This window comes from Mytilus trossulus, chromosome 7 (genome assembly GCF_036588685.1).
Source record: "Mytilus trossulus isolate FHL-02 chromosome 7, PNRI_Mtr1.1.1.hap1, whole genome shotgun sequence".
Lineage (NCBI taxonomy): Eukaryota > Metazoa > Mollusca > Bivalvia > Mytilida > Mytilidae > Mytilus > Mytilus trossulus.
In genome coordinates this window covers 63,513,049-63,527,071 of record NC_086379.1, presented here as the reverse complement: position 1 = coordinate 63,527,071, position 14,023 = coordinate 63,513,049, and the positions used below count along the sequence as shown (strand labels likewise).

Below are 14,023 nucleotides of genomic sequence, written 5' to 3'. Positions count from 1 at the left end.
TATTTTTCTCTTGTTTATTTCACAATACCAGAATAATTGTTTCTGGTCTTTTTTAAATTACCCCTGCAAATTACAGTTACGAAAAAAAATGTTCTACTCACATTAAAATCTTTAGATTTATTACAATCATCATCTTTATTTAGTAAAATAATATATGCTATCTTTTATTATCACCACAAATGTATCATTCATACTATGGTACAATACTATGATCACACTAAAATCACAATACACATGTAAAAAGTACCAATACTACACATTTGTGACCTGTTATTATATTGCATTTATTACATAAACCAATTTTGATGATTTGACCTGAATATATAATTGTAATGAAATTGACACATCTTTTTAAATTGGTCATTACAATGTGAACATTTATGAATATCTGACTAGTTCATATTGACGTACATTTCTGAATACTATTTGAAAATATGTCAATCTGACAACTCAATGTTGGGACTTCTGGAATTAGGACATATATAAAAACTGTGACCCACCAAAGGTTTCTGTTAAAACAATAAAGACAAACTCTCTAAATGACTGTCACCAAACTGAATTCATACTTGCTAAAGTTTGCTTTTCAGTTTTTGTTCGTGAAAAAATAATAGTAAATAAGGCTTTATAACTTTGTTTTGATTAATTGTTTCAATGACTGAATTTATGAAGAAATTACGGTATTAATATTGTAGAATCATGACATTGATGAAACCTAGTGGAATTTAAATTTTAGGAAACTTAGATATTTTGGCAGACATCAACAAGACCAACATGTTATTCGGCCCTATATATTACTGCTGCAGACAAATTTTTATTTCTATTTGAGTCAAATGATCCCTTAAATATGACATTGCAGTTGTCCAAACATGAAGCTGTTATACTGCGAATTACTATGAAGACTCTTTTAAAAGTGTTTTTTTTTAATTACATTGATAGTGAAATAAATACAGATTAATTAAGCCTTAACTTTAAAAAGGCATATTTTATAAATGGAAAGAAATGGACTGAAAGTAAAATTGTGTTGCTTCATCAATCAAATAGCTAGACACTGTTACATATAGAAATGCAAAGAGGGGCTAAAAGGAGATAAAAGAGTGCTGCTACATTGATCAAATATCAAGGCAGCTGAATATAGTTGTTGGGGGTTGCACCCAGTAGTGTTATGCACTTATGACTGTTAATTTTCAGATTAAGAAACAAATGCAGCTTTTACCTGAAGTCAATTTAAAATCTAAAGAATCCTTTTCATTATCTAAGTATGTCTTATCCAAACACTGGCCATCCAATAACATGTTATATACCTTACATCTGAATAAATGGTTAAGGTGGTACCAAACTAAAATTAATTTGGTTCATTTGATCATTGATTTTAATTAAATTTTGACAAAATATCAACTTTGACTTTTCAAAAAAAAAATCGAAAAAAGAATTAAATCACACACTTTATGGGGAAAATTTCATAGGGTATATAGCAATTTTATCAACTCTAATTTTGATTATTGAGAAGCTTAATATTCCCCAATAACAATAAAATGCGATTAAAATGTTCTGCTGATTTTTACAGAGTTATCTCCCTGTTGTGTTATGTACCAACTTTTAAAGCCTTAATAACAATCTACTACATGTATCACCAAATTAAGTTTTACCCATCACTATGTTCTAAACACCTTTGTTGTGACTTTCATCTTGTAAAATTTGATTATACAGTTCTTGTTCCTGTCAGGAATTGTCTCGCACCATAAAATATATTGCTACCACTATGACAATAAGTAATATAAGACCAATACCAAGCAAGAGAATTCTGTTCTGTATAATTCTACAAAAAATGTCACTTATTAGAAAATAAATTAGAATGAATTATAAAACAAAAGATAAATTTAACTGTATGTTTGGATTTTTATGTGTTTAATTTTCACTTTAATCTGGATCACTGGTAAGTGAACCCTAAAAAATATACATACATTTCTCTTATCTGTAATGTGAATGGCTAATAAAGTTAAAAACATGAATCATAAACCAACTTTTAACAGCTCCCTCATGTAAAACATCTTTGAATAAGTGATGCTAAAATATCTTATTTACAGTAGATTTATATAAAGAGTAAATTTTATTTGATTACTGAAAATCAGAGCAAGAAATCACAATTAGTCAGTTTTCCAATCATGAAGAATACAGAAAAAAATATTCTTAAATGCAATAATGTAGCATTTTTCCTTTGGTATTTCCTCTTGAAAAAATTACTCTGATATTTGTTTCACTTGATAGAAAAAATTGTTCTTATTCTTTGTATGAATTGTGTTCTGAGCACTTACAAATCAAGAATAATTTAAATAAAATAGAGAATGGAAATGGGGAATGTGTCAAAGAGACAACAACCCGACCAAATAAAACAAGAGGCTCTCAAGAGCCTGAATCGCTCACCTTAATTCTTTTGGTTAAATCTCATATCAATGATTATTTTGACTTTTCAATTTATTTAAATGTTTTTTGGATCGTCCTATTTCTTCAAAAGCCAAAAAAAATAATCATTTTCTCCATGTTCTATTTTAGCCATAGGAGCTATGTTTCTTGACATACAAGGAAATAAAATATAAAATTTATACTAGATACTCTGAAACTCATTTAGCCTAAGTTTGGCTGAAATTGATACAGTAGTTTCAAAGGAGAAGATTTTTTAAAGTAAGTCAACATGATGAACAAATTGTGAAAAAAGTCTTTAAAGGGCAATAACTCCTTAAGGGGTCAATTGACAATTTTGGTCAAATTGACTTATTTGTAGATCTTACTTTGCTTAACATTTTTGCTGTTTACAGTTTATTTCTATCTATAATTATATTCAAGATAATAAACAAAAACAGCAAAATTTCCTTAAAATTATCAATTCAGGGGCAGCAACCCAACAACAGGTTGTCTGATTCATCTGAAAATTTCAGGGCAGATAGATCTTGACCTGATAAACAATATTTGCCACGTCAGATTTGCTCTAAATGCTTTGGTTTTTGAGTTATAAGCCAAAAACTGCATTTGACCCCTATGTTCTATTTTTAGCAATGGCGACCATGTTTGTTGATAGATCAAAACTTTAGATACAATTTACTAACTAGATACCATAAGGAACATTCAGTTAAAGTTTGGAATTATTTGGCCCAGTAGCTTCAGAGAAGAAGATTTTTGTAAAAGATTACTAAGATTTATGAAAAATGGTTAAAAATTGACTATAAAGGGCAATAACTCCTAAAGGGGTCAACTGACCATTTCCGTCATGTTGACTTATTTGTAAATCTTACTTTGCTGAACATTATTCCTGTTTACAGTTTATCTCTATCTATAATAATATTCAAGATAATAACCAAAAACAGCAAAATTTCGTTAAAATTACCAATTCAGGGGCAGCAACCCAACAACGGGTTGTCTGATTCATCTGAAAATTTCAGGGCAGATAGATCTTCACCTGATAAACAATAATACCCCATGTCAGATTTGCTCTAAATGCTTTGGTTTTTGAGTTATAAGCCAAAAACTGCATTTGACCCCTATGTTCTATTTTTAGCAATGGCGACCATGTTTGTTGATAGATCACAACTTCGGATACAATTTACAAACTAGATACCCTAAGGAACATTCAGTTAAAGTTTGGAAGTATTTGGCCCATTAGTTTCAGAGGAGAAGATTTTTGTAAAAGATAACTAAGATTTACGAAAAATGGCTAAAAATTGACTATAAAGGGCAATTACTCCTAAAGGGGTCAACTGACCATTTCCGTCATGTTGACTTATTTGTAAATCTTACTTTGCTGAACATTATTCCTGTTTACAGTTTATCTCTATCTATAATAATATTCAAGATAATAACCAAAAACAGCAAAATTTCGTTAAAATTACCAATTCAGGGGCAGCAACCCATTAACGGGTTGTCTGATTCATCTGAAAATTTCAGGGCAGATAGATCTTCACCTGATAAACAATATTACCCCATGTCAGATTTGCTCTAAATGCTTTGGTTTTTGAGTTATAAGCCAAAAACTGCATTTGACCCCTATGTTCTATTTTTAGCAATGGCGACCATGTTTGTTGATAGATCAAAACTTCGGATACAATTTATAAATTAGATACCCTAAGGAACATTCAGTTGAAGTTTGAAAGTATTTGGCCCAGTAGTTTCAGAGGAGAAGATTCTTGAAATAGTTTACGACGACAGACGACAGACGACAGACGACAGACGACGGAAAACGGACGACGACGGACGCCAAGTGATGGCATAAGCTCACTTGTCCCTTCGGGACAGGTGAGCTAAAAAACAACAGCAGAAGGTCACCAACAGGGTTTCAATGTAGCGAGAATTTCCCGCACCCGGAGGCCTCCTTCAGCTGGCCCCTAAACATAGTTCAGTGATAATGAACGCCATACTAATTTCCAAATTGTACACAAGAAACTAAAATTAAAATAATACAAGACTAACAAAGGCCAGAGGCTCCTGACTTGGGACAGGCGCAAAAATGTGGAGGGTTAAACATGTTTGTGAGATCTCAACCCTTCCCCTATACCTCTAACCAATGTAGAAAAGTAAACGCATAACAATACGCACATTAAATTCAGTTCAAGAGAAGTCCGAGTCTGATGTCAGAAGATGTAAACAAAGAAAATAAACAAAATGACAATAATACATAAATAAGATTGTTTTAATGTTTAACACCGCTTTTAACTACATTAGTTTTTAATGTTAAGCACTTATTAGATAATAATTTAATTTTGGATGTAACTCGTCTTCTGATTGGCTGACTTTATTTTTTTATGAGCCCATAGACATAATTTAGTCATGTGATCGTGACGTCATCAACATTTTTTCATGGTTTTCTACAGTTTAAAAGGGAATTTAGAATTAAATTATAAGAAATGACTGTAATATTTTTTCTGTCTATTTGAAATAACATAAACTGTTAAATAACCTGCTACGCTCGTTATTCAGTGTGCACCACATTTTTCATGTTATTTCTTCATAGACAGAAAAAATATAACAGTCATTCCTTAAATGTGATATATAAATATTGTAAATAATAATAATAAGAAGAAGAATATCTTTATTTTTATAATGTAACATATTATCATAGTGGCTAACATGTTTTGTGACTACATGTGATCTATTTATATGCTAACAAACCTTTTCATCATGCCTGAGAGAAGTCGTGAACTTTTACCCAAGTTTGCATTCATTTCACCTAACTGAAAGAACAAATATACAATGGTGTTCACCTATCAAATTGAAATTTCTTATAAAAGCAAATATTTCCAATTTTTAACATTTTTTTATGAAGATGGCATAAATTGTATGTTTACATAGTTGAAAAAAAAATGTTGTTACCAAAAGATGACAAAAAACTAAAACACAAAAAATGTTTTAAAGCTGAAGTACACAGTTATTCTATAATTATTTTAATTTCATAAGAAATTTAAAAAAAAAATTGGACTAACCTAATCTGATCCAAATCATTTAAATTTAAAATCTGTAAATCAACAAGGCTTTAAAGCCTGATTTTTTCACTTCATTTTTATTTAAACAAAAGATTTTTGAATCCATTTTAAATAATCATGTTCTAAATATCTACATTCTTACCCTGCTCCTTGATCTCTGTATACTTTCCCTCTGATTAGAAAGATCTTCTATAACCTGAGCACCAATTTGTTCTGAAAAATAATGTCATTCCACATTACACATTACAACAGCTCCAGAAAATCATTTACCTTACAATTTCCTTTATCTTGATTTTTTTATTCCTTCCGCCAAAACAACTGAACACATTATAATATTTTTAATATGAACACAATAAATTGAGACAAAATCAGGGGTATTTTGAAGCTACAAATATGATTAATTCTGATCTATTACTAGTCTATTCCTATATATTCCTTGGTTGGTCCCTCCTATTTCATAATCCAGGATCCACATTTGAAAAATGTGCCTTACATATCTTAGCAACAAACTAGACCATGAAAAAAAATCATATTTAGAAGAAACTATGTCCAACTTTTCAGTCAATATTTGTTTTGTTCTATTTAAAAAAAAAAAAAAATGCAAATTAAAGTTATTAAACCACTAGAAAGATGGTCACAATGTGTACCATGATTCTATATGTACCCACATACTTTTATCCAACAGAACTGTAAAAGAGAGTTAAATCTGAACAATTACATTAAATACTATGAAATATCCAATACGTCACTGGAAAGATATCATATTGATGATTTCAACTAGACAGTTGTAGTGTTTATCATATTTGTAGAATTCTTTAAGCATTATAAATCTGAAAATTAGTGCACCTTTACTATTTCATCCTATTTCATTAGCTATTGTATGTAATAAGTACATAAAAGATACCCAAGATGCTATATTAAACATCTTCAAGTCACCAACCTGAATACCAAAAGGTTGAAATATTCAGTTTATATCACCATAATTCAAAATTCAAGGATCCTTTAAAATGATTTTGGTAAAATCTTCTATTAAATCATATAGCTAGTAATACTGATAAAAGCCTTACCTGTTTCTAGAGTAACTTTATATCCATGTTCTATTCTTCTGGTAGCTCTGTCTAACATCTCTGTGTTGTCAAGCAATCTCCTTCTCTGGTAAGATAAAATTAAATTGCATTTTTACCATAATATCTTATAAAGAATATATTGCAAGTACAGCTGCATATGAAAGCAGAGGTCTAGCCCTGAACAGTTGGGTCAAAAATGGACACAATATTTGAAATTGATACAGGTCTGAATTTGTATTGTTATTAAATATTTGACACATAATAGGTTTCTGACATAGAATAACTGTAGTCAAAGAACTTGAATTGGTTATGTAATTTGAATGTATATGCATTTTTTGGCTTTTGTGCAATACATTTTGCTGTTGCAAATAATTTTTTTTTATACATACTTAATAAGCAATGTAAGGGAGGTAATTGTCCATTCTGTGAATTACCTTCCTTTTTTTGGCGGGAATTTGCCCCAAAGTTGGTCCTCAGGTACAAAAAGCGTCAATTTTGACCCTTTTTCGTTCTTTTTCTCGACCTGTAAGTCCGAGAGATGCTAATAGATGCATCCATCTGTAGTTTACATGTAGCGTGGACACCAGTGAACACTTTTATCACAACAGTTGTTAGGTCAGAGTGAAACTGATCTGGGTTCATCAGTGTAAAGAAGGTCATTTGCACCAAAATTCACCAAATTTCGGAATTTTTCCAATTTTGAACTTTAACTGGATTTGCAACCGGAAGTAGTCGTTTCCTCGGCGTATTTTGATAATAGACACGACCAGTCGTTATGTGCCTTTAGGTTTACGGTATTTGTCAAGGTTTCAGTCCTCTGAACTCCGTGATTCAGACCTTGAAGGTAAGCCCACCCCTCCAAAAAACCCAATTTTGTCCGATATCAAATTTTGAAGTTCGTATTTGAGCTCAAAATGAATATTTAAAGTGAGAAACATGACATGAATAGTTTCAGATTGAGTAAACGTACATACACTACGAAATAAATGGTATTACGATGACCTCTAAATGTATGGAGCGCCATTGATGCCAAAATAACGGTATTCTGGGTACGGCCGTAATATTACGGCCCCCGCACGACAAGGGTTAAATTATGTTTTGTTCTCAAGTAATGGTCAATTAACCAGGACACCCTTGTTTTCCTCCTTTTTTGCCCCTAATTTCTAAATGGTTTGAGTCATAACCCCAAAAGCCAATTCTTACCTTCCCTTTGTGGAATGGAAACTTGTGGCACCTTTAAACTAGATAAACCCTGACACAATCGGTACGAGGTTACGAGCCTGAAATTCAGTGGTAGTTTTTTTGTTGCTATGCAACAAACTTGTTTTTCATTCATTTTTTTGTACATATTTAAATTAGGCCATAAGTTTTTTCCTTTGAATTGTTTTACATTTGAAGTTTTGGGGCCTTTTATAGCTTACAATAAGGTATGGGCACGGTTAATTGTTGAAGGCTGTACAGTGACCTTTACATGTAGTTGTTAATTTCTATGTCATTTGGTCTTTTGTAGAGTGTTATCTCATTGGCAATCATACCACATCTTCTTTTTTAATATCTATATTAACAAACCTGATCCTCTGAGTCATGTGTATCATCACCTAATAATTCATCTCTACTGCTATCTATACCCAACTTAGCTCTTCTCTGAAAAAATAATGAACAAAATTAAAAAAAAATGTATTTATACAAGTGGAAAGTGTAATTTGGAAGCTGTAAGCAAATTAAATTAAAAAAAAATAAAAAGACATCCTGGCTCAGAGTCAGTAACTAAATAAAAAAACATGTACTATGGAAAGAAGAAAGGGTAGGTTCACAATAGCTACATACCACATCAGTTTCTAGCTTGGTAAGTTCCACTTGGTAACTTTTGACTCTTGTTCTGTACTTTTGTCTGTCTGTTGTTAAGTCTTTCACTTCCAGATCCATCTGTTCCAACTGAAGCACAATCACAAATCAGAATACTCATTTTTAAGACATTTCAGAGTTGAAAAAGATAATCAAAATTACAATATTTTTAACAGAGCTATTACTCTGGAAACTTATGATACTGTGGATTCATTGATTTACACTGGTATCAATTTTTGTGGCATGAGGAAAACTTGATGGGGGATAGGAGGGGTCCTGATCCCGAAATCGAGGGCTTAAAATCACGAAATCCCGAGGTCCCGAAATTTAAATCAAGTAAATCCCGACGTCCCAAAATTCGAAAACAAGAATTCTCGGATCCCGAAAATGTCAATCCTGAAATCCCAAGCTTAAAAACACTCGATCCCAGAATCCCGATAAAGGTCCTACCCCCCCCCCCCCCCCCCCCCTCAAACTTGGATATTTGATTTCATGGTTTTGGCAATCTATGCATACAGGTGATTCCAGTATACCATTCTTGAAATTTGTTTGCAGGTGTATAACAACTCTTCTATTTTCTTTAAAATACATTTTTCAAAGAATTTATTATAAAAAAAAATAGTTCAGAGTTTGGGTCAGTGTTTTGGTCAACTACATATTTTGGTCTCATGGTACATTTGGTGAGCACAAGATTGTATGTTCTAGTTCAATTGTTCTGGATGGTAATAGCAAACAATGCCAAACATATAATTCATTTGAGTCATAGCTTCTTAAAGCATACAAAATGTATATAAGAAAGCTAAAAATAATACCAACCAATTCCTTAGCTTCATCAAACAACTTTTCAACCTGTCTGACATATTTCTGTTTTTCTGCTGTAAAAAAAAGAAGAAAATATTTTATTACATGTCCTGAGTTCTATTAAAATTCACAAAAGTTTCCTAAATCATGTATATTGTAAAGTCAAAACAAAGAGGTTACTTTAATAGCATTTTTTTACAAAAAACATTTTTTTTTAAATATTTGAACTCGTGTTTCTTTTTATAGTCATCATTACTGTCACAATTGAATTCTCATGTATCTTGTATGTATAGCAAAGGTGCATCAACTTCATTTGAAGTCTGGTGGATTATTGTCTCATTCATTGGCAATCATACCACATTTTTATTATTTTTTTATTGTTTTACAGGTGGCATTCATTTAAACTTTGAAATTTTTTAATTGTTATCAATTAAATCAATTAAATCGACAAGTGATTAAATATGACTAAAATCAGAATCTTTCATTTTCAATTGCTCTGTAAGATTTGTTTATCACCTTCTGTTCTACTTGACCAAAAAGTTATTATTTAATTGACAGCAGTTGTTGGACGCTCTATTTTCAAGTTTTGAAAGGGGATATGTATGTTTTATTCCATTATATCCACAAGCATAATGTCAAAAATGGGTGTGGAAAAAACCAATCACTTCATTGATGTTAGTAGTGCATAACCAGAACAAATACATTTTGAAAATTCACATATACATGCCAAGTATGATTTTAAATTCTGCAATATTTTTTAATGATTATTTTGAAAGTATGGACAAGCTAACAAATGCATACACATACACATAATTTAGTACATTAAACAGTTTGTATGAAATAAAATCCATGCATGAAATATCATTTACTGCATGTTGAAAAAAAATCCAATCACTCACTCAATGTCAATTTATATTTTAGAACAAATTTCTCGGCACATGCATGACTTAAGTATGAATATGATCTAAAGAATTTTGAAAAGTTGTATGTGTGTACTCACTATTATAACTCGAGAAAATAGCTGAAATATATTACCAGCCAGTGACTATGGGGATTTAATTGCAGTAGTTTCCTCTTCTTAAATACTTCTTTTCAAAGTGCAAGATGCATGATTGATATAAATGTAGTTAAAATTCTTTTCACTTTTAAAAATTATGTTAATATTATTGAATACTAAATAGGATAATATAATCTTGACACTGAAGGATTATTCTTCTTCTTTATATATAGAAAAAACATCAACTGGTTGATGATTACTTTGTATTGATTTTACATGTTCAATGCTAAACATATGGAAATTTAATAGAAAATCTACAGCCTTTCCCCTTGTAAATGTTGTACTCATTTTTTTTAACCAATATCTTTATATATAAACTTATTTTAAGGAAATCATTGCTAGCAATGCATGCAATAATCCTCTATCTATTAAACACCAAATTGCCAAATTCAAGGGTAGATATTAATCCTTAAAAGATGGAGTCTGATTAGCTCCTCTTTCTTCTCCACATGTGAATCGTAGAAGGACAATGAAGGAGGTGTCTGTGTCTTAATCAAATATGTTATTAATACAAGTTCTAAATCAAAAAGGATTTGTAAAGTTACTAGACAAATTCTTGTAATCAATTAATTGAAAAGAAAAAACCCAAAATAGAAAGATAATTTATACAATATAGAATAATTTATATATATAATTATTGGGACTATTATACTAACAGGACTAGAAACTGTTACACAAATTAATGTAATAATATCTACATCAATCATTAAAACGAGTTTTTACCTGCGCTATTTATCAATACACCATATTGTTTTGACAGTGACAGCGTGCCTTAATCTTATAATTTCGGTAATTTGTTAATTTATTTTATAGTTATTAGAAATGCTAATCCTTTAAAAAAAACATGTACTGTATTGATAAAAGTTATCTCGATCTTTGACAGTTGTTATTTATCACCAAATCCAGCCTTAAGTCTAAAAAATAACATATGAAGATTAAAATTTTCAGAATGAAATGGTGTGGGGACAATGTGGAAAAAAGTATATGATTCATTAAATTTCTCATAACTTTTGATTGAAAAGCGATACGCAAGTTCGGTTTGTTGTAAAATCATATTTATAGGTTAAAGTTTGGATTTGCATATTTTTATTGTCACTTTAAAAGTGGAAAAGTGGAAAAAAAATCTCTTTCTCACTACAAACGGAACACACATGCACAGCTCAAATAATTTTCACTGTTCCTATAAAATTGCTTACTCCTTTTTATGTGTGCAAAATTTTATTATAGGTTTAATTTTGTTTAGTTATAGTCTTCAGGTAGCATTAAGCATACATGTATGACTTCGTGAAAATATGTACACTTGGTTCCATAATTAAATCTACAAAAGTAGGCCTGACCATGCACGGCCATATTGAAATTTTGGTTTACACACATTGAAAGTTTTATACAAAAGTTCAAAACAATGTGGCTATATTTTCACGAGACCTGAGGGTAACTTTTGTTATATGAACTTTTAGGATTTTCAAACCTATCTGGGGGAAACTTTTTCTATTAAACAATATCTACCAAGTATTAAACAACAAGTGATTGATCAGTGCACACAGGATCAATCATCAAAAATTCATGATTCATCAAAACTAAAATTTTACGAACAATTTCATATTCCAAATCAGCCTAGTCCTTAGGTTGATGTTCTTAGTAATAGATAAGAAAGGTCATCTCTGTGTAAAATAAGATTGAGTGCACACAATCTTGCAATTGAAAAGGGTGATATTGAGGTTTACCCACCGATGAACAAGTTTGTAATGTATGTAAATCAGGTGAGGTAGAAGATGAAAATCACTTTTTACTGAAATGTGAAATTTTCTCCAACTACAGAATTTACTTTATAAATATTATATCAAATATACTTCCTACATGTTGTAGTAAAATCAGCTAGATATTAATAGTTGCATAAATAGTAATTCTTAAAAAGTCCTGAAAGTGACTAGTTCTTATAAATATAAATGTCTGGTGTATAGATTTTAGCTTCTTAATTATAACATATTTAACTACTAGTATGCTGTATTCATTGTTGTTATGCACTGAAATATGGGCCTTTGCCAATTATAGTAATTGTGTTTGTGCCCAATATAATATTGTATTTGTATGAATTGATTAGGAATTGAAATTGTCAGCATTGTTTTTAATGCACATTTATTGTTTTCATTAGGATTATTCATGATCTGTTAACCTTTGACACCTTGTTTTCTTAGGTGGGTCTTATTGGGGTCTAAGCGTGACGCTGGATTGGCCTTTTTTTGTAAGCGTGGCACATGAAATGCAAATTACTGTGCCGTTAAATCAGGAAATGAAGTCTAGCGGGACACAAGAAAGTACAAAAAAATAAGAATTGATTACGTACATAGTGGCGGGATAAGGGAATCTGACAAACAGTAAGCAGGATCTGGAATCAGAACCCCCCAATGAGACCCTCATTTAGAAGTCAAGTAAAGTGCTGGCATTCTGGTTTATTTTCAACACTAATATATTGACTACAGTCTAATATTTTTTCTTAAACAATATCTATTTTTTGGCATTTAAACTAATTGATTCAATAATTATTCTTTATTTCAAATCCACCATTTAAACTGTTTTTATATATCTGAGACTACTATAACAGCTGACTTGTTTGTCGAAATCTATTTTCAATATGTACCAAATGCTAATTTACTACTTGATAAGTTAAGCTGTCATTCAAAACAAAAAATCAATAATCCGCTAGCAGGGCAAAGAAATCTCAACAGACCAATCAGTTTCCAGTCCCGTTAGTATAATAGTCCCAGATAATTATTACTATATAAAATATAATACACATCATCTCTATTTGTCCGCCATTACTGGATATCACACAGGTTCCCGTAAAATTTTGACGTCATAATACAAAATATCTGACGCCACAACTGCCAAGGAAATATGATTGTTGTCATGGTTGTATGCGTCAAAAGTTCAAGCGGCCGGGTCAGCCGTGATTAGGCCTGAAATAAAATATTGTTTGTTTCCCCAATCCTGACTTACCCTGCAAAAACAGTGCTACTCATAAAATTTTATTGTCAAAACTAAGTCAAATATTATTTTATTCATTTCAAATTTCCTGGCTTGCTGGATTGTACGATATTGTTCAAACTTTTTGGAAAAATAAAATTATTTCACTATCTACCTACCCGCACCTGGCTTGGCAAGGTCGGGATTGGGGAAACAAACAATATGTTAATTTAGGCCTTAGCGATAAGAATGATAAGGTGTATTGAATGTCAAATTGACTTTAACCAGGTGCCAGTTTGACTTGTATCTGGCCAGCACCCCCCTTTTCCCCTTCTTGGCGAAAACCTGGTTGATTATATAGAGAATCTATCAAACATGTCTAAAAGCCTTCTTTAAGACAGTTAGTGGGTGTCTTTTTTATAGCAGTAGCAGCAATGAGCAGTAGTACTGCCGGGGCAGGTGTTCATTTTGAGGACTGTTCAAAAAAAATCAACAAGATTGAATTGAATTTAGTCTCCTATTGTTTGTTCCCTAAATACCTCCTCTTGTGCTTGAAATATTGTTTATATTATGGGTTATTTCTGCTGTTAATGTGGCATATTGTTGTTCATAGGTTTCAATCAATGAAGCCATATTCAGTCCGCAACCATTCCGGCTCTTAACATTTTACTTCCGTTTCCGTCTTTTCTAACAAATTTTCCAAGGTGCGATACAGCAAGTTTATTTCATACATGAATCCCTTCGATTCTTCATTCATTTTAGTCCATCTGACTTTGTTTTCATTATCAGAAATAAAACTGAAGTTCCATAAAGCTTGTCAT

General features: G+C 31.2%; 1 protein-coding gene across 1 annotated transcript; it reads right to left on the bottom strand.

The window, feature by feature from the left end:
• Positions 1-977: 977 nt before the first annotated feature.
• LOC134725533 (vesicle transport through interaction with t-SNAREs homolog 1A-like) lies at positions 978-13,889 on the bottom strand. Its single transcript, XM_063589433.1, has 8 exons — positions 13,742-13,889; positions 9,197-9,255; positions 8,363-8,470; positions 8,105-8,179; positions 6,536-6,620; positions 5,611-5,681; positions 5,158-5,219; positions 978-1,816 (listed from the first exon to the last, which is right to left on the bottom strand). The coding sequence occupies exons 1-8, from the start codon at positions 13,833-13,835 to the stop codon at positions 1,720-1,722; spliced, it is 651 nt and encodes a 216-aa protein (XP_063445503.1). The 5' UTR covers positions 13,836-13,889; the 3' UTR covers positions 978-1,719.
• Positions 13,890-14,023: the final 134 nt, after the last annotated feature.